Here is a 20,832-nt window from a genome sequence, read left to right on the forward strand (position 1 = left end):
GAGGAGATCATATATACACTGAAAATAAAGGAAGGGGATTTATTTGCATTGACTTGCATTTAGTCACAATATTTATTTTCAGATAACATTAAAAGCAATTAAATTTCTATATTCCATAAAAGGGAACCTGAGAAATACTGCATTGTCCCTAATCAAAAGTAATAGTAACAGAAACGTCCAGACTCTTCCCATGTGTTTGTTTTTATTTTAATTTAACAATAAATTTACTCACTTGCAGTTATTCTTAGTGTCTTACCCCCATTTTGCAATAATTAGCAACTGTAATAAATAATTATATATATTTTACTGAGCTGTCTTTGGTTCTTTCTGAAAGTGAATACCAAATTTATGGGAAAAAAAAAAACAAAACAGGAACAGACACATGGGCTGATTTAAGAGTACATACAATACTGGTTAGCTGTCCCAATATTTTCATTGACTCTTTTATGGTGAGATTTCAGGTGAGGAATTGTTCTTGGCCCATATAAATTTTGGCAACGTAGCTTGTAGCTCTCCTAATAAATCAAAGTGTCTCATATTCATGGTGCCAAATATTTTCGTGACTCACTTGTATCTGTAGTTGATAAAAATCTATCTCCATGCCTTGGGGTGATGTTAAACATGATGTGAGGGGCACCTGGGTAGTTCAGTTGATTAAATAAGTGTCTGACTCTTGATCTCAGCTCAGGTCTTGATCTCAGGTCTTGAGGTCAAGCCCCAGGCTGGGTGTGGAGCCTACTTTAAAAACAAAACAAAACAAAGGGGCACCTGGGTGGCTCAATCGGTTAAGCATCCAACTCTTGATTTCAGCTCAGGTCATGATCTCTGGGTCGCACTCTGTGCTGACCCTGAGGAGACAGCTAGGGATTCTCTGTCTCCCTCTCTCTCTGTCCCTCCCCCATTCACTCACTCTCTCTCAAAATAAGTGAACATTCAAAAAAATGATGAGAAAAGTAAGTGTAACCCAATGAGTTTTTCATGAAGTTAATTTTATTTATTTTAAAAGACTGTCCTTTATTATAATAGTATTCCTTTCTTGGCTTTTAATGTTGAAATAAATCCTTCCCTTTATAAAACAATGGTGACAGTAGCAGGTAATTGTTTTAAGGTGTGCTTAATGTTTTTAATTTAACAAATTAAAGGATGGCAAACCTGTGTCTCCTTAGTTGTTCTGTTCCCACTAGAGGAGGACAGATTTTACTTGTAGTGGAAATCCAAAAGCTGAAACCCACTGCTCATGGTCTGCATGGTCTGCTTTCCCATAGTCTTCCTGGATCTGCTTTGAAAGTTGTTTTTCCAGGTGACTGAATCAGATTACAGCTAGGAGAGAAAAGGATCCAATTTCAAAGGTGCTTTTCAAGTCATAAACTGACTTTTCAAGTCATAAACTGACTTTTCAAGTTGTAAACTGCTTGATACTAACACTTTTTTTTTTAACTGAAAAGATGTTTTTGAATTGAAAAGACCATCCCTTCTGAATAAACTGAGAAAGCATTTTCTTCATCTGCGCAAAAAAGATCAAAGAGCCTGTCTTTCTCCTGGGCTCTTCGCTGTGATTTCAAAGTAATCATTTTCAGATTGATAAACCAGAGTTGGCCTTGGAGTTACCAGGTTTTTCTTTATTAGGAAATCTGAGGTTAGCTAGAACCCAGCTGCAGAACATAAGAGAAGAAGGAGGGAAATGTGAGGCAATGCTTAATGGTTTCATTATGTACAATTAACCATTTATTTCACACTCCTTAAAAGCAGGGGCCTGGGATGATGGTGTCTGCAAGAAAAAAAAAAAGTGTAACTAAATGCCCCTCAGTTTTTTACCTTCAGTTAAAATTTCATCATTGCAGAAAATTTTATAATTCTTTGCAATTACTTGTTTCTTCACCATCTCCTCTCCCATTTTGGGAATTCTTAGTTCAAGTTCCCGATCTAAATGGGGGATTTAAAAAACAGTTATTGTTAAGGACAGAGAATAGTATTTTTCACCTAAAAAGAAATATGGATGTAGATATGGACTTAAGTTTCCACATCAATCAGTAATTTTGGAACATTTTGTAAAGAGCAATGACTAGGCACTGTAAGGATAGAATTTCGACATACATGTCAATACCAAACTTTAAGTTTTCAAAAGTACTTTTTTTGGGTAGAACAACCCAATTTTGTGTTTTCTGAAGAAAGAGTTCAAATATTCCTTGATCTGACCAATTCATAATTTTTTTTTTTTTTTTTTTTTTCGTTTTCGTTCCTGTCGGGGATTTTTTTTTTTTTTTTTTTTAATTCTTCCAATCGCCTCTCCAGCGATTTTAGGTCTTACTGTTTAGTGAATGAACTCTCTCGACCCAATTCCAGCAGCCTGGTTGCCCTTGACTCTAGCCACGACTTCCAGGATCCCCGGCTTTCCCTGCATTCGGGGACCGTCCTTTCCCGGCCAGAGGCCCGGGCCCAGGTCGAGCGGCACACTCTCCGGGGCGGCGGGACGCGCGCCCAGAGAGGAGGCGGCGACAGAGCCCGAGCCGTCCCAGCGGCGGCGCCCCGAGCAGGGGTTGGCCGGGAGCCTGGAGACCGGCTGCAGGCGGACGACACGGCCGCGGTTCCGAGCAGAGATACACCAGCCCAAGAGCACCAGGAGGGGAGATGGTGGCCACCCGGAGCAGTTCGCGGGGACCCAGTGTGTCCGCACCCCCGGAGGGGAGGGGGGAGCTCCTGGACGCGGGGCGGGGGCGCGGGGCGGAGCAGGGGCGGGGCTCGGGCCTGGATCCCACCTGACTTGGGGGCATCCCCGGCAGAGGCGTGGCCCTGAGACCCTGCGCGGTTTCTGGCGGGTTAAGACCCGCAGCGGCTGCGCTTGTCAGCCCTCGCCAACTCCAGCTTCTCCAGGCTCGAATTCAGCGTCCAAGTTGCAGCCGCCCGAAAGCCCACACCCAGCAGAAGAACGTCTGCTCCTGGACATAGTTCTCCTGAGGGTGGTGGGGTTGGCTCAGGGCCGCAAAGCCGTCAGGGGTTGAGCCAGCCTGCAGCGAGAGGGCTGAGAGGGCTGAGAGGGCCAGAGAACCCCGCAGGGCGCCGACAGCCGTCCGTCGGGGCTTGCGAATTGGACTCCTAGATTGCGAGGCCCCTGATAGGTGATGACCTAAGCCTTATCCCCGGCATCCCTCGGGGCGATTTCTTCCGTGCACACTTCTGGTTCTGTTTCTCAAGATCACCCTCTTCCTCCCAGAAAGGCTGACTCAAGCTGCAGGTGCCAGCCCTCAGCTCTGAGTAGCCGTGGTCTCTGCGGAAAGCTGCATTTGAAAAGAAGGGCTGGGATCACAAGCTGCTCTCTGTTCCGGTTGCCCCCATGCTCCTGCCATGGTTAACGGGACTAGCGGCTGGAATAGGCTTCCTGCATTTCGTGCAGAAACTGGTGTTCCCTTATTTCTGGGATGACTTCTGGTACCTGCTGAAGGTGGTACGCTATGGAATTCGGCTGGAGATGTACGTGCTGAAAGGGGAGCTGTTCACTGTCCTGGATAAATTCCTGAGTCTTGCCAAGAAGCAGCCCCAGAAACCTTTCATCATCTATGAGGGAGACATCTACACTTACCAGGATGTGGACAAAAGGAGTAGCAGAGTGGCTCACGTGTTCCTGAACCATTCCACGCTGAAAAGGGGGGACACCGTGGCTCTGCTGATGAGCAACGAGCCTGACTTCGTCCATGTGTGGTTCGGCCTGGCCAAGCTGGGCTGCGTGGTGGCCTTCCTCAATTCCAACATTGTCTCCAACTCCCTTCTGCATTGCATCCGCAGCTGTGAGCCCAGGGCCCTCGTGGTGGGTGCAGGTAAAAAGCCCGTCCGGGTGAGGTCTCCATGGGCAAAAGGCAACTCTGCCTGTCATCGCTCCCTGGCCCCTGTTGGTTACAACACTTCACAACTAATACTTCGGGTGTGTGATGAAGTGTGCATAGTATGGCTACAAAATAGTTTTACAGTTCTGTGACTGCTGGTTTAATATCCCCTGTTCTCTTTCAATCACTTACCCTTTTCTAGGTTAGTAACCACCAGGAAAGGTTCAGAAAACTTTTCTGAAATCTCTGCTTCTTACTATTTTGAAAGAGGGGCAGTTTTACGGTTATTGGTATCTTCCATGAATGCAAGAACACAGAGAGAGAGAATTCGGTAAGGTCTAGTTTTGTCAGATCTGACAAGATTATTTGATGAGTAGGAAAGTTACTTTCATTTCATTGTGGAATACCTACCTGCCTCTAACAGTAACAATATGAAGGTTGACTACATTTGAAGAGCACATTAATCTGAGTTGCATGAATTCTTCATGTCTGCTCTTATTTTGCCATCCCTGCAAGCTGGGACTTGCATAGCAAGGTTAGGCTCCCATCTGCCAGCCAGTGGGCGGGCTCTTGGAGGAGTCTAGGCTTCTTGCTCTCCCCCATCTCTGCATTTTTTTTTCTTCGCTTCCATTATGTTCTAGTCTTGTCTCCCTCCTCCCTTGGGTTAGGCTTTGGATACACATACTGACACAGAACTGCAAAGAAAAGTTTTTGGTTGAATACCTCATTAACAAAGAACCTGGGAAGTTGAGTTGCACCACCAAGTGGAATTGAAGTATGACAAGTGATACTTACTTGGTATAATGTAACGGGTTTATGTATATTCTTCTTGCATGAAGCCAGGGAAGTAGAGGATGAAGAGGCTCCATGGCAAGGACCTTAGCTAAAGTATTTAAGTATTTTAGATGAATAGATACATACTGACAACTCGTGCAGAGTTTTTAGATTCACAGAGCAGTCTGGAAAAATTATCTACATTGATATGTAAGTGATCTTGAAGGTGTAGAACTTCACTAGTAACCTTTCTTGTATCATTATTGCACACCACACAATAATGGGTTAGGCGATATATAGTACAAAGGTTACTCAAGACTTTGATTTCTCCTTCCTCCTATTGTCCTTCCAGCTCAATTTAGGACCTGATAAAGTAGCAAAATGTTTACTCTCAAGCATTGATTTTGTCTTGTTTAATCTAAAGGAGTGGAGAAGCTGCATAGTCTCTCCTGTGTATTTTTTGTTCATTTGTTGTTCATTTGTTCAAGTTTAACTAGCGTGATGAACTTTCTCTGAACTGTGACCATAAGCAGGATAAATAAGTCATACAGAATTTTGATATCATGGTGAATGGGGCAAGTGTGAATGAATGTGAATGAAACAGAAAAAAAAAATATCATAGTTCTTCTTTGGATATATTTTAACATTTTATTCCATTGCCCCTATTATTGCTCAATCCAATTAGATCACTAAATCCAATTTAGGTCACAGTTTCTAGAACAAATCAAAATTAAATTGTGCTGAAATTTGATAAAGCCATAAATTCCTTTGACAAGAGCAAACGAAGAGGGCCAGAGTGTCCCTGAAAAGGTTTCTGTAGCCATATTTTTATTTATTTATTTTTCAATGTTTTTTTTTGGGGGGGGGGGACAGAGAGAGACAGAGCATGAACGGGGGAGGGGCAGAGAGAGAGGGAGACACAGAATTGGAAACAGGCTCCAGGCTCTGAGCCATCAGCCCAGAGCCCGACGCGGGGCTCGAACTCACGGACCGCAAGATCGTGACCTGGCTGAAGTCGGACGCTTAACCGACTGCACCACCCAGGCGCCCCATGTAGCCATATTTTTAAAGCCAACCTGAGAAACATCCTACAGCCAGTCTCCTGAGGGATTCCTCTCAAAATGTATAGGGCTTGTTACCTTTCAACATAGACATTCCAACTTTGCTCTTTGCTGAGTGACTGCCTAATTAGGACCAATTAATTTTGCAGTGTTACTTGTGCCAGAGTTTTGCTTTCCTTGCCAGTAACTTAATTGCATTGTTTCCTTGTTTTTAACACCAACAGTAAGTTTTGGTATATAAAAGCCTATTTGAGATGCTGGAGTTTTAAGCCAACAGCAGTCAATTTGCTTAGGAGTAGATAGGTGGAGAAATCAACCTTAAATCTTTTTAACAGTTCTTTTCAGCATATCTTTAAAATATATAAAGTACATAAGTTTTTCGGCTATGGGACACTTCCGTTTCATTTAATTACTAGATTTTTGTTGTTGTTGTTAAGATGTGGCTTATATCACAAGCACCTTTCTATATTTGAAGCTCTTAGCCTGAAATACAAGAAATTCTGTATTCTTGGCATCTTGAGTTAAACATATACATATGGTTTTTAGAGCCTTAAATGTTAGAGCTCTTAGAATCTCATGGAATGTTTCTGATGGAGATGTACCATTAAACCATTATATCCCCCGGGAAACGGTATTGAGGTGGAAAGAACAATCAGATGGTTGAGATGGAGATAAGCCAGACATTAAGGATAAGATGATCTGCTGCGCTCCCTCTCGTTTTACTTACTTGCAAATGGTGACAATACCATCTATTTCACAGTATAATTCTGAGATTAAATGATAGACCTTATGTAAAGTGGCTAGCTGAATGCCTGGTATGTGCCAACTGAAGCCTTAGTGAATTGAAATAATTGTTACTATTATCATTATTGAGTCATCTGAGGCCTTTAATAAGGAAACTTGTTTGGATTTTGCTGCTACCATCTAATCTGGTGTTAGCTATAAGAAAGGCTAGTCCGCGGTTTGGCATAGGACCCCAAACACCTTACTTTGGTATGTTTTAACAACATTTTATTTTCCAGAAGTTATCGAGAATCGATTTCAAACAGGTTTTACAGGTAGGCCAGATAATGTCTTATAATTCTGTGTCCCTGAACAAGTCAAAGGGAGAAGATAGCAACTAATCTACCAGGCAAATTGTTAGTGGCAGTAACAAAAATGTTAACAGTTGCCTTTTACTCAAGGCTGACTATGTAAAAGATATTCCCAGTGACTCCGAGAGGCAGGTACAGAGTTATATATTGGAAATTGAAGGGAAGAAATTGATTGAGGGTGTCCAGGTTGACACAACTCAGGTTTAAGAGCAGACGTTCCCAAGCTGGTCTCCTATATAAGACAGTGCTGGACTGTACAGCCTAATTGTTTCTGAGGCTGTCAGTCCCCTGGTGATACTACTAGGAAAAAATACGCATTCCAGTTATATAAAAATAGTAAAATAAAAGTTGCCAATAGTAAAACACCAGGTAGTTCATACACAGATAACTAGAAACAATTTAAATGGTTTTAAAACTTGTATTTCATTCTCTCACAGTATAAAGTTTCAAAAATACTTACTAGGAAGTTTCCTGTGTGTACTCTGTAGTTTTGAAGAAGTGTCACATGGCATTTCAGATTTCCCTGGAAAATGTCAGTGCTTACTGAAAAATAGGCTTAGATTAAACCTAGTCCTTTCCTCACAATATCTCAACTTTGATATTAGTAATAGTGGCTGTTGCCAAGATGATTGTCTATGTCTATATGCTTTTCTCTTTGCTTAGAATAAATAGGAAAATGGTGGGATGCTTGTATATCACTTTAAAAAGTCTGTGTAATTATATTCTTTGACCTATTTACTACTACTACTACTACTACTACTACTAATAAATAATCTCTTCCTTTTCTAAAGTACTTAATAAATTACAAATTGTTTTTATATGTATATCTTATGTGATTCTCACCACAGCCATAGTAGCCTTGTTCTAAAGATCAGGAAAGCATAGGTTAGAGAGGGCAAGCTGTTCCCTGAAGCTCACATATGTAGAAGAAGCATATGCCTAGAGCCTGCATTTTCTGATGCAAAAGCCTGCTGGGTACACCTTTGTCCTTGTCCTCGTGCTCCTGTTCATTCCCTCATCTCCATCTTTTCCTTTCTTTTCTGTTCTCCATCCCCCACCCCCACCCCACCCTTCCCCCTTTCCCTTCCTTCTCTCTCACCTTTCATCTATCCACTTACTTTCTTTCAGTACCTTTTCCACTAAAACATCCTGCCTCTCATATACTCTGGCTATTCACAGCTGCCCAATGGAGTGGTAAAGTTCTAGTTGCTATTTGTGTCTCTCTGGGGACTAGACGGAATGGGGATGTAAGCTCTTTGAGCCAAGGAAGTTGGTTTGGTTCACCACTAAATTCCCTGAACTTAGCACAAAGGAGATGCTCAACAAATATTTATTGTCTAGATGGATGGATGAATGAATGAATGAATGAATGAACTAATGAAAAACTCCAAAGTACATATATACACTCAATACCTTTTTATTTACTTGCATAGTTTTGCTAATAAACTGTCCCTCTGCTGTTCATCTGGTAACTGATTTTGACAGTAGATATATCCGTGGAATTTCTTTGTTGTTTTATTTTATATTAATGTTGCTAAGTGTTAGGATCATGACTTCCCAAAAGTACAAAGTCTTTTAGACGCACTAGGCATCCCCAAGTTTTCAGATTTACTTGCATGTGTGTGTTTTGTACTCTCTGCCTTCTGAATATACACAAATTATTATCAGTGGATAGCTAAAAAATACATATTAATATTACCCTGAACTCTTACTTTAGATTCAATAGTATTTTGTGTTTCAACATGTTTGGAAGGGTTTTGTGTTCCTGTTCCCAAGAAACAGTACTATAAACTTAAAGTAACATGCAGGTTTGCCTCATTAGTTTTCATGAACCATCTCCTTCAGACTGTTCCAGTCATCAAGCCTTTGTAATTCTCCCAATGAGTATCAGCCATAAAGATAACTGCTTTTTAAAGACCAAGAGGAAGAGTTAGGAGAAAAACAGAGTCCTTTTAAGTTGTATAGAAAGGAATGCATATTCAGATAAGATACATGGCTCATGTACACTTTTATCATTTAATCCATGTGCCATAATTATCTTCACATATATTGGTTTTAATTTGGGGGGCATTTTAATATTTTTGCTAATGTTTAGTGGAATGACTGGCTGTTTTGCATTTTTCTTTTCCATTTTAGACCCAGCTCCGTCAAAGATTACCTCCATTCCAAAAGAAAATTGCTCACTTCAATAGGAAGGTTCAGTGGCTTCATGATTCATTAACTAAAAAAGACAGTGTTCTAAGTACTGATACATTTGTAGTTTTCTTTCTTTTCTAATCATGGGGACACTCAATGGGGTTCTTATTTACACTGTCTGCTGAACACGTGTTTACTGTAAGGGGATGATGTTTGAATACTGGCAGGAGCAAAAACTACTTAAAAGGACATCATGACTGCTTAGAGAAGTGGCAGGGTAAAATGGGAGAAGTATACATCTTGGAGCCAGGAAAACTTGGGCTTGGATCCTAGCTCTGCCATTAACTGACTGCCAACACATAGCAGATGATCAATGAGTATCACTGGGTCTTGTGTGAATTAAATGGAAAGAACGCAACAGAGTCACTGGACCATAGTATCTATCCATTAAATGGTTGCTATAATTAATTTTAATTGCAGAGGAACAGAGACATGTATACAAAGTAGGAGTCTCTGTCGTTGTTGGGGAGAGGACTGACAGGAGGGAGTTCCAGGCACCTGGCACACGGCCCATGTGAACTGGTTTTAAGTATCTATTGTGTCCTCCCCAGTAGCATTGCAAACATGTCCACTTCCCCGTCATCAGCAGCTGGGGCTGGAAGAGTGTCAGGCACAAATTAGCAGCCAAATGGGTTAGCTCTTCTGTGGCTGAGAAAAAGAGGATACTTCCATTTATAACCAAAGAGGAATGTGGAAAAGAACTCTGATGGGGTCTGAAACTTGTAGAAATACCACCTTGTAATTGCCTTTTACCACTTTATCCTCTACTTACTGTTTAGTCTGTGTCTAGAGAGCTTTTCTATGCATTTACTGGTTTATACTACTTTGTCACTGAAAAATAGTAAGCCAAATATATTGTGGCGTTGTGGTCCCACTTGAGTAATAATTTTTCATTGGCAATAGGAGATGTGCTAGAAACAAAGTCAAATGAAGTGTTCTACTTTTTCTTTTTTTGCACAATTTTGCCCATAAGGAATATGATGTCTCTTCCTCAAAATGGGTGGGGATGGCCAAGAGTGAAAACACATAAACCCCCTTACAAACTCATGTGCATATATTCAGGGCAGCTAATAAAATCGTTTCAGGGAAGAATATGTTATCACAATTGAAAGTCTTGTGCTTCTGTGCCCTTCCTAGGGTTATTATGATAATTAATAAACTAATATTCATTAGGATATCAACTAAACATCAACTTTCTTAGAAACCAGAGTCTGCCCATGTTTTCTATGAAAAACCTGTTCTAAGCTGCTGAAAAGCTACCCTAAGTAGTAGGATGGTAGTTAAAGCCTGAAGTGAGGTCTATAATTCCACTTTGGATTCTGTGTGATTATTGCTTTGGAGTGTGAAAAGCTCAATCTAAACATTTGTAGTTGAATTTCATGTAAGTTTTCTTCTTACCTAAGAATTCAAGTATATTAAGAGCCACAAGCTCTTCCTTTGCAAGCTTTTTAATAACCTAATTCGTGTTAATGGCATAGTAGAGTGATATATTAAGTTTTACTAATTGCATTTGTACTATCAGAAATAGGAATAAGAGACTTGACGGAGAAACAACTTCATTGGTGCAAAAAGTGCTACATGATCATAAGCAGAGATCACAACTTACCTGTTTTTATGCTTGCAACACCACCTAATGAAATGCCTTGCATGCTTGAGACATAATGTGTGTTTTTTTAAGTTTATTTTTTTCTCTTGAGAGAGAGAGAGAGAGAGAGAGAGAGAGAGAGAGAGAATGCATGCATACAAGCAGGGGAAAGGCAGAGAGACAGGGAGAGAGAGAAAATCCCAAGCAGACTCCAAGCTGTCAGCTCAGGTCCTGACATGGGGCTGAAACTCACGAGCCGTCAGGTCATGACAGGGGCTTGAACTGTGAAATCACAACCAGGATTTGAACTCATGAATCATGAGATCATGACCTGAGCTGAAAGAGTCAAGAGTCAGATGCTTAACCAACCGAGCCACCCATGTGCTCCAATAATAAGTGTTTCTTAAAAGAACCTATTGCTTTGAAAGTCTTCTCCATTTCAGCCTTGTCCTCTAATGTTGACTTAATTAAAGGTCACAGAATGTTCAGCTGTCTCACTTATGGTAGTTTTCCGTCAAACCCTGCATCCACGGTGGATCCCATGGGCAGAGCTCAGTTCCGTAAGCACATCTCTGTCCAGCAACTCCCGTGTGTGTGCCAGGCACAGTCCCCTCAAGTATGGATTAGGGTCCACATCATTACCTTGAGATGTTTACAGTTCTCTGGGTTTCAGTGGTAGCACACTTCACTAAAGAGTAAATCTTCATGAAAAACACAGGCAAATTTCCTTGAGACATTTGAACAAATGCTCTTTTCTGTCAGGACTTAATGTTTAGAATTTACTTTCAAAATTACACTGAAACTTTTCATTTTGTTAACATAAATTGGCCATGATAAATAAAATAATATTTTATCTTCTGCAAGACGTTTTAAATTTTTATTTCAGTTTTCACTATCCTCACCCACATTTCCTACTAATACTGAAGAAATAATTTGTGTGATGACAGTTCTGTGGAATTCTAAATGTTTCAGCTAAGTCAGTTTAATGTTAACATATGAAGGAAATGAAATTGTACTTCCTGTAATTCTTAGGAATCTACTCACTTCCTTTTTCTTGTAAAAATAATGACTCTTTGACAACATTGAGTGTTTTTTATTATATATATATTTTATAATATATATTTATATACATATATTTTTAAAATATATATTAAATAAGTATATATATTAATATTAGTAAATATTAATCTATATTAAAATACATATATATGTATTTAAAGTCTACTTATTTATTTTGAGAGAGAGAGAGAGAGAGAGAGAGAGAGAGCAAGCAGGGGAGGGGCAGAGAAAGAAGAAGAGAGAGAACCCTAAGCAGGCTCTGCACTGGCAGCATGAAGCCTGAGTCTGGGCTGGAACCCATGAACCGTGAGATCATGACCTGAGCTGAAATCAAGAGTCGATCATTTAGCCAGCTGAGCCAGTCAGATGCCCCTAAGTGTTTCTTTAGCCTCTACAATTCCAACAAAGATTTGGGGCCAGAATTTATCATCCTCTAACTTTCTTTGTACTTATTTTTCCTATTTAGACATATAAACCATTATGAACATATAAAAGTTTATGCTGTTAATTTACAATTCCCTGTGAGCGATTTGAAATTAAGATAATGAAATGAGTCACTTAAGAGACTTGTACTTATATGTTCAAAAGTAAAAGAAAATAGAAAGTCTAGATGATTTGTTTGTCCTATTTTTTCATTTATTTGTGGCTTGTTCTTCCCCCCCAGCCAGCATTCCTTGTGATTTTTCACTTCTTCTTACCAAAGCAACCTGCAGCATGCTGTATATGCTCAGTGGAACTCTGGACTCTTACAGTTTATTTTTTCTGGATTCGCTATAGGAATAGAAATTAATTCAGAAAAGTTCAAGTCCCAGTTTTCCTCCCTACGTCCTACATATGAACTCCTTATGATTTTCTGTGTTTCCCTAGTTTTATTGCAGGTTTTACTTGTGAACAACCTGGTCCCATTTGACATATTTCTCTTGCTGTTTCTTTGCAGTCAATCTGAATGATAGATTTTGAGGAACTAAATCATGAGTTTTTTCCCAAATGTATTGAATTATAGTAGAATTAAGTAGTGGCTGGCAGATGGCTTTTTGAGGTAATCAGATTCTGATTTACATTTCAAAAAAGTGTTTAATGCCGCACCCTGCTTTAAATATATTCAGCTTCAAATATATCTTGTAATTATTTTTAAAATTTTGTTAAAAATTTAGAAAAAAATATAGTTGTTTGGATGGAAATGTTCATATCTATATGTACTTGAACATTCTGACCAGCGTATATTTAATATTTGATGTTTTTTAATGTTTACTTATTTGGGGGTGAGAGGGGCAGAGAGAGCAAGAGAGGGTGAATCCCAAGCAGGTTCCATGCTCAGTGCAAAGCCCAAAGTGGGACCGAATCTCATAAACTGTGAGATCATGATCTGAGCTGTAGTCAAGTGTTAGACGTTCAACCTACTGAGCCACACAGTGCCCCTAATATTATTTTTTATAATTGATTTTTTTATGAGGGAGTGTATCATCAAACACAGGTTTGAAGAGATCATCAAACACAGGTTAGAATAAGAATTCTGGAGGAGGGGCCAGGATGGTGGAACAGCATGGAAGTTTTTTTTGTGTCTTATCCATGAAATACAGCCAGATCAACAATAACCATCCTGCACACCTAGAAAACTGATTTGAGTATTAACACAATAGTCTGCACCACCTGAACCATAGAACTCAGCAGGTACACAGCACAGAGAGGTGCAATGGGGGAGAGAGAAACCACAGAGGGCAGGGAGCTGTTTTTGCTTGCAGAGAGAGGACGAAGATGGCAGGGAGAATATGGGAAGAGCACCTCCCTCCCAAAGTAGCTGGAGAGAAAGTGGAAGAGTGCAAACAGCCACAAGGGACTGAACAAAAAAGGGAAAAAGGAGAAAGGAGAGGGTTTAAATTCCATTAAGACTCTATAAACAGGGGATGTGCAGAGTCTGAAAACTCCGCAGATCAATGCCTGGCAGTGCTCTGGTGGGAAAGGCAAATCCCCAGGAGCAGACAGCAAGGTCCAGGAGGCCCTCAGGTCACATGGGGAGTGGCGGTTCCTTTGCTGTGAGGATATTTGGTAGAGGCTGTGTGGCCTCTCCACAGGCAAAGGAGAACCCAGAGAACACAACATTCACTGGTGTTGAAACAAGGACATTAAGGGTGAGGCCTGGTGCCAGATGTGTGTTGTGATTTAACCATAATCCTTGACATGCTGCTGCTACATGATTGCACAAACTTTTTGGGGGCAGCCTGGCACCGAGCAGCAGTCTCTGGTCATCGGCAGCAGCATGGTCCTGCTGATGTTCCTGGGGGCGGGCCAGCACCCAGCCATTGGTCAGTGAGACCCTCCCCAGAGGGTCTGAGTGGGTCAAAGCCACGGTCCCTCAGAAGTGAGGGGTGTGGAAAACACAGCCCCATCTGAGATAAAACTCAGAAAGGAAGTGCCACCTGTCAGCCTGATGGCTTGGTCACAGAAAGTGGAGAAGCAGGGAGTGGACAGAAGCCAGAGACAAGGAGGGGTGTAGATTGCCAGTAGGAGAGAGCACAGAGTTCTAAAACTAGAGACTGGGTAGCTGGGTATGCCAATTTCACCTGAGCATGTGCATACATGCCTACAAGCACCACAACAATCCACCCCAGTAAGCTAAGCAGTGCCATCTAGTGGAGAATGGAACCATGACACTAAGCCCCTCCCAAATGGGCTAACCATGCTCTTGAGGAACACCACAAGTCTTTCTGCCTGCTTAGTTTACAGACTATAAGGTGCTTCATAGTTTGACTTCTAGGGGAGACCAGATGTAATTTCAATCGTATTTCATTCTGTTCCCTGATCCATCTATCCAATTTTTTTTTCTTTTCTTATTCTTGAATACAGAAAGGGAAAATTTTTATTTTTATTTTCCATTTTTATTAAAAAGATTTTTCTTTAATTTTTTCTACTGTATTTTTTACTTTTTTGTAAATTTTTAAAATTCTCTTTAGACTTTCATCATTTCTTTTTATTCTACTTTATTGTATTTATTTTTTCTAATTTAAAAATATTTTCCTTTTTTTTCTTTTCTTTTCCTTTTTTCTCTAATCTGTCAACCTTCTTTCAACAACCAGACCAAAACACACCTAGGATCTAGCAACCCTTATTTGATTTTTTTATGTTGTTTTAAATTTTTTTATAGGCATTTATTTATTTTTTTCAATTTTTAATTTTATTTATCTTTTTAAATTTACATCCAAATTAGTTAGCATATAGTGCAACACTGATTTCAGGAGTAGATTCCTTAATGCCCCTTACCCATTTAGCCCACTGCCCCCCCACAGTCCGTCCTGTAACCCTCTGTTTGTTCTCTATATTTATGAGTTTCTTATGTTTTGTCCTCCAACCTGTTTTTATATTATTTTTACTTCCCTACCCTTACGTTCATCTCTTTCGTCTCTTAAAATACTCATATGAGTGAAGTCATATGATATTTGTCTTTCTCTGACTGACAAATTTCACTTAGCATAATACCCTCCAGTTCCTCCATTCACATAGTTGTAAATGGCAAGATTTCATTCTTTTTGATTGCCAAGAAATACTCCATTGTATGTATATGTGTGTGTGTGTGTGTGTGTGTGTGTGTGTGTGTGTATACACACACACACACACACACACTATAACTTCTTTATCCATTCATCCATCGATGGACGTTTGGGCTCTTTCCATACTTTGGCTATTGTTGATAATGCTGCTATAAACATTGGGGTGCCTGTGTCCCTTCAAAACAGCACACCTGTATCCCTTGGATAAATACCTAGTAGTGCAATTTCTGGGTCATAGGGTAGTTCTATTTTTAGTTTTTTGAGTAAGCTTCATACTGTTTTCCACAGTGACTGCACCAGCTTGCACTCCCATGTTGTTTTTAATTTTTTAATTTTTTTTTACTTTATTAATTTATTTTCTTCCTTTAAAATGATGAAATGAAGGAATTAAACCCAAAAAGAAAGAACAGGAAGAAATGAAAGCCAGGGACTTAACACAGATACAAGCAAGATGTCTGAACCAGAATTTAGAATCATGATAATAAGAATACTCGCTGGGGTTGAAAATAGATTAGAATCCCTTTCTGCAGAAATGAAAGAAGTAAAAGCTAGTCAGGATGAAATAAAAAATTCTGTAACTGAGCAGCAATCTCTAATGGATGCCACAGTGGCAAGGATGGAGGAAGCAGAGCATCAAATCAGTGATATAGAGGACAAACTTATTGAGAAAAATGAAGCAGAAAAAAAGATGGAGACTAAGGCAAAAGAGCATGATATAAGAATTGAAGAACTGAGTCACTCATTAAAAAGGAATAACATCAGAATCATAGGGGTCCCAGAAGATGAAGAGAGAGAAAAAGGGGTAGAACATTTATGTGAGCAAATCATAGCAGAAAACTTTCCTAACCTGGGGGAAGACACAGACATCAAAATCTAGGAAGCACAGAGAACACCCATTAGATTCAACAAAAACTGACCATCAACAGGCATATTATAGTCAAATTCACAAAACACTAAGGCAAGGAAAGAATCTTGAAAGCAGGAAGGGAAAAAAAAAAGTCCATAAGACTTTGAAGCGGACCAATCCACAGAAACTTGGCAGGCCAGAAAGGAGTGGCAGGATATATTCAATGAACTGAATCAGAAAAATATGCAGCCAAGAATTCTTTATACAGCAAGGCTGCCATTCAAAATATAAGGAGAGATAAAAAGCTTCCCAGACAAACAAAACTTAAAGGAGTTCATGATACAAAACCAGCCCTCCAAGAAATTTTAAGGGGGAACTCTCTGAGGGGAGAAAAGAAAAAAGAAAAAAGAACAAAACAAGACCAAAAGCAACAAAGGCTAGAAAGGACCAGAGAACACCACCAGTAACTCCAACTCTAAAGGCAACATAATGGCAATAAATTCATATCTTCAGTACCCACTCTAGAGGTCAGTGGACTAAACGCTCCAATCAAAAGACATAGGGTAACAGATAAGAAAACAAGGTCCATCTTTATGCTTTTTACAAGAGACCCATTTTAGACCTAAAGACACCTTCACATTGAAAGTAAAGGGGTGGAGAACCATCTATCATGCTAATTGTCGCCAAAAGAAAGCCAGAGTAGCCAAACTTAGACAATCTAGATTTTAAAATAAAGACTGTAACAAGAGATGAAGAAGGGCATTCTTTTTTTTTTTTTTTTTTTTAAATTTTTTTTTTCAACGTTAATTTATTTTTGGGACAGAGAGAGACAGAGCATGAACGGGGGAGGGGCAGAGAGAGAGGGAGACACAGAATCGGAAACAGGCTCCAGACTCCGAGCCATCAGCCCAGAGCCCGACGCAGGGCTCGAACTCACGGACCGCGAGATTGTGACCTGGCTGAAGTCGGACGCTTAACCGACTGCGCCACCCAGGCGCCCCAAGGGCATTCTATCATAATTAAGGGGTCTATCCACCAAGAAGACCTAACAATTGTGAACATTTATGCTCCAAACATGATAGCACCCAAATGTATAAATCAGTTAATCACAATCATAAAGAAACTCATTGATGATAATACCATAATAGTACAGGAATTCAACACGCCACTAGCAACAAAGGACAGATCATCTAAACAGTAAATCAACAAGGAAACAATGGGTTTGAATGACACACTGGACCAGATGGACTTAACAGATATATTCAGAACATGCCATCCTAAAGCAGCAGAATATACAGTCTTCTCCAGTGTGCATGGTACGTTCTCCAAAATAGATCAAATACTGGGACACATATCAGCCCTCAACAAATACAAAAGAATTGAGATCATACTGTGCATATTTTCAGACCACAATGTTATGAAACTCGAAATCAACCACAAGAAAAAAATTTGGAAAGGTAACAAATACTTGGAGACTAAAGAACATCCTACTAAAGAATGAATGGGCTAACCAAGAAGTTAAAGAGGAAATGGAAAAGTACATGGAAGCCAATGAAAATGATAACACCACAGCCCAAACCTCTGGGATGCAGCAAAGGCAGTCATAAGAGGGAAGTATTCAGCAATCCAGGCCTTCCTAAAGAAAGAAGAAAGGTCTCAGATACACAACCTAACATTACACCTTAAAGAGCTGGAAAAAGAAGAGCAAATTAAGTCCCAAACCAGCAGAAGACAGAAAATACTAAAGAGTAGAGCAGAAATCAATGTTATCGAAACCAAAAAACCAGTAGAACAGATCAATGAAAGCAGGAGTTGATTCTTTGAAAGAATTAATAAAATTGTTAAACCCCTAGCCAGTTTGATCCAAAAGAAAAAGGAAAGGACCCAAATCAATAAAAGCAAGAATGAAAGAGGAGAGGTCACAACCAACACGGCAGAAATACAAACAATAATAGAATATTATGAGTAATTATATGCCAATAAAAAAGGGCAATCTGGAAGAAATGGGCAAATTCCTAGAAACATATAAACCACCAAAATTGGAACAGGAAGAAATAGAAAATTTGAACAGATCCATAATCAGCAAAGAAATCTAATTAGTAGTCAAAAATCTCCCCAAAAACAAGAGTCCAGGGCTGGATGGCTTTCCAGGGGAATTCTACAAAACATATAAAGAAGAGTTAACACCTATTCTATTGAAGCTGTTCCAAAAAATAGAAATGTAAGGAAAACTTCCAAACTCATTCTATGAAGCCAGCATTACCTTGATTCCAAAACCAGACCCCACTAAAAAGGAGAATTACAGACCAATTTCCCTGATGAACATGGATGCAAAAATCCTCAACAAGATTGAGCCAACTGGATCCAACAATACATTAAAAGAATTATTCACCCCGACCAAGTGGGATTTATATCTGGGATGCAGGGCACTGGTTCAATATCCGCAAAACAATCAGTGTGATACATCACATCAAGAGAAGAAAGCATAAGAACCACATGATCCTCTCAGTAGATGCAGAGAAAGCATTTGACAAAATATAGTATCCTTTCTTGATAAAAACCCTCAAGAAAATATGGATGGAAGGATCATACCTCAAGATCATAAAAGCTGTATATGAAAGACCAACCAATATCATCCTCACTGGGAAAAAGCTGAGAACTTTCTCCCTAAGGTCAGGAACACTACAGGGATGTCCCCTCTCACCACTGTTACTCAACATGGTATTGGAAGTGTTAGCCTCAGCAATCAGACAACACAAAGGAATAAAAGGCATCCAAATCAGCCAGGAGGAGGTCAAACTTTCACTCATCACAGATGACATGATACTCTATATGAAACACCCAAAAGATTCCACCAAAAACTGCTAGAACTGATCCATGAATTCAGCAAAGTCACAGGGTATAAAATCAATGCACAGAAATCAGTTGCACTCTTATACACCAATAATGAAGCAAAAGAAATAGAAATCAAGGAATCGATCCCATTTACAATTGCACCAAAAAATATATAAAATACCTAGGAATAAACACAACCAAAGAGTTCAAAAATCTATACACTGAAACCTATAGAAAGCTTATGAAAGAAATTGAAGACCCAAAGAAATGGAAAAACATTCCATGCTCCTGGATTGGAAGAACAAACTTTGTTAAAATGTCGATACTACCCAAAGCAATCTACATATTCAGTGCAATCCCCATCAAAATAACACCAGCATTCTTCACCGAGCTAGAACAAACAACCCTAAAATTTGTATGAAACTGAAAAAGACTCTGAATAGCCAAAGCAATCTTGAAAAAGAAAACCAATGCTGGGGACATCACAATTCCGGACTTGAAGATATGTTACAAAGCTGTAATCACCAAGACAGTATGGTACTGGCACAAAAACAGGCGCTCCGATCAATGGAACAGAATAAGAAACCCAGAAATGGACCCACAAACATATGGCCAACTAATCTCTGACAAAGCAGGAAAGAATATTCAATGGAATAAAGACAGTGTCTTCAGCAAATGGTGCTGGGAAAACTGGACATATGCAGAAAAATGAACCTTTCTTACACCATACACAAAAGTAAATCAAAATGGATGGACCTAAATGTAAGACAGAAAGCCCTAAATGAAGGACAGAAAGCCATCAAAATCACAGAGGAGAAAGCAGGCAAAAACCTCTTTGAGCCTGGCTGCAGCAACTTCTTACTCAAGACATCTCCAGAGGCAAGGGAAACAAAAGCAAAAATGAACTGTTGGGACCTCATCAAGATAAAACGATGCTGCACAGCAAAGGAAACAGTCAGAAAAACTAAAAGGCCACCAACTGAATGGGAGAAGAGATTTGCAAATGATGTATTAGGTAAAGGGTTAGTATCCAAAATCTATAAAGAACTTAGCAAACTCAACACCCAAAAAGCAAATAATTCAGTGAAGAAATGAGAAAAAAGACATGAATAGACACTTCTCCAAAGAAGACATCCAGATGGCTAACAGACATTTGAAAAAATGCTCCACATCACTCATCATCAGGGAAATACAAATCAAAACCACAATGAGATACCACCTCACACCTGTCAGAATGGCTCACATTAACAACTCAGGCAAACACAGATATTGACAAGGATGATGAGAAAGAGGATCTCTTTTGCACTGTTGGTGGGAATGCAAACTGGTGCAGCCTCTCTGGAAAACAGTATGGAGGTTCCTCAAAAAATTAAAAATAGAACTACCTTATGACCCAGCAATTGCACTACTAGGTATTTATCCAAGGGATACGGGCATGCTGTTTCAAAGGGGCACATGCACTGCAATGTTTATAGTGGCGCTATCGACAATAGCTAAAGTATAAAAAGAGTCCAAATGTCCATGGACGGATGAATGGATAAAGAATTTGTGGTATACACACACACACACACACACACACACACACACACACACACACATATACACACACACACGAACAAGGGAAATTAGTCACTCAGAGAAAGAAAATATCATATGACTTCACTCATATGAGGAATTTAAGGTACGAAACAGATGAACATAAAGGAAGGGAAGTAAAAATAATATAAAAACAGGGAGGAGGACAAAACATAAGAGACTTAAATATGGAGAACAAACAGAAGGTTGCTGGAGGCGTTGTGGAGGGGGTTGGGCTAAATGGGTAAGGGGCATTAAGGAATGTACTCCTGAAATCATCATTGCACCATATGCTAACTAACTTGGATGTAAATTTAAAAATTAATTAATTAATTAAAAAAAAAGAATAACAGTTCTGTTCACCAGCTTGTGACCTTGGTGTATTAATTTCCTGGGGCTGCTGAAGTAATAGATCACAAACTAGGTTGCTTAAAACAATAGGA

At 39.7% G+C, this 20,832-nt stretch overlaps 1 protein-coding gene and 1 long non-coding RNA gene across 3 annotated transcripts in view; one reads left to right on the top strand and one right to left on the bottom strand.

Moving 5' to 3' along the window:
* Positions 1 to 978: 978 nt before the first annotated feature.
* Positions 979 to 2,622, bottom strand: LOC121010875 (uncharacterized). Of its 2 annotated transcripts, none has more exons than XR_005781397.1 (3): positions 2,309 to 2,622; positions 1,816 to 1,923; positions 979 to 1,320 (listed from the first exon to the last, which is right to left on the bottom strand). It is a non-coding gene; the product is annotated as an uncharacterized LOC121010875 (long non-coding RNA). The 2 variants fall into 2 exon arrangements; XR_005781396.1 differs by lacking the exon at positions 979 to 1,320 and adding an exon at positions 1,599 to 1,768 and having other exon boundaries at positions 1,868 to 1,923.
* A 153-nt stretch (positions 2,623 to 2,775) lies between these two features.
* SLC27A6 (solute carrier family 27 member 6) overlaps positions 2,776 to 20,832 on the top strand; it is a 76,003-nt gene continuing 57,946 nt past the window's right edge. Inside the window, exon 1 of the mRNA XM_040444383.1 lies at positions 2,776 to 3,812. Within this exon, the coding sequence (XP_040300317.1) occupies positions 3,332 to 3,812 (481 nt within the window). The 5' untranslated portion in view covers positions 2,776 to 3,331. The remainder of the gene's footprint in view (positions 3,813 to 20,832) is intronic.

Source organism: Herpailurus yagouaroundi, unplaced genomic scaffold, assembly GCF_014898765.1.
Source record: "Herpailurus yagouaroundi ecotype Mexico unplaced genomic scaffold, PumYag 192, whole genome shotgun sequence".
NCBI classification, from domain to species: Eukaryota; Metazoa; Chordata; class Mammalia; order Carnivora; family Felidae; genus Herpailurus; species Herpailurus yagouaroundi.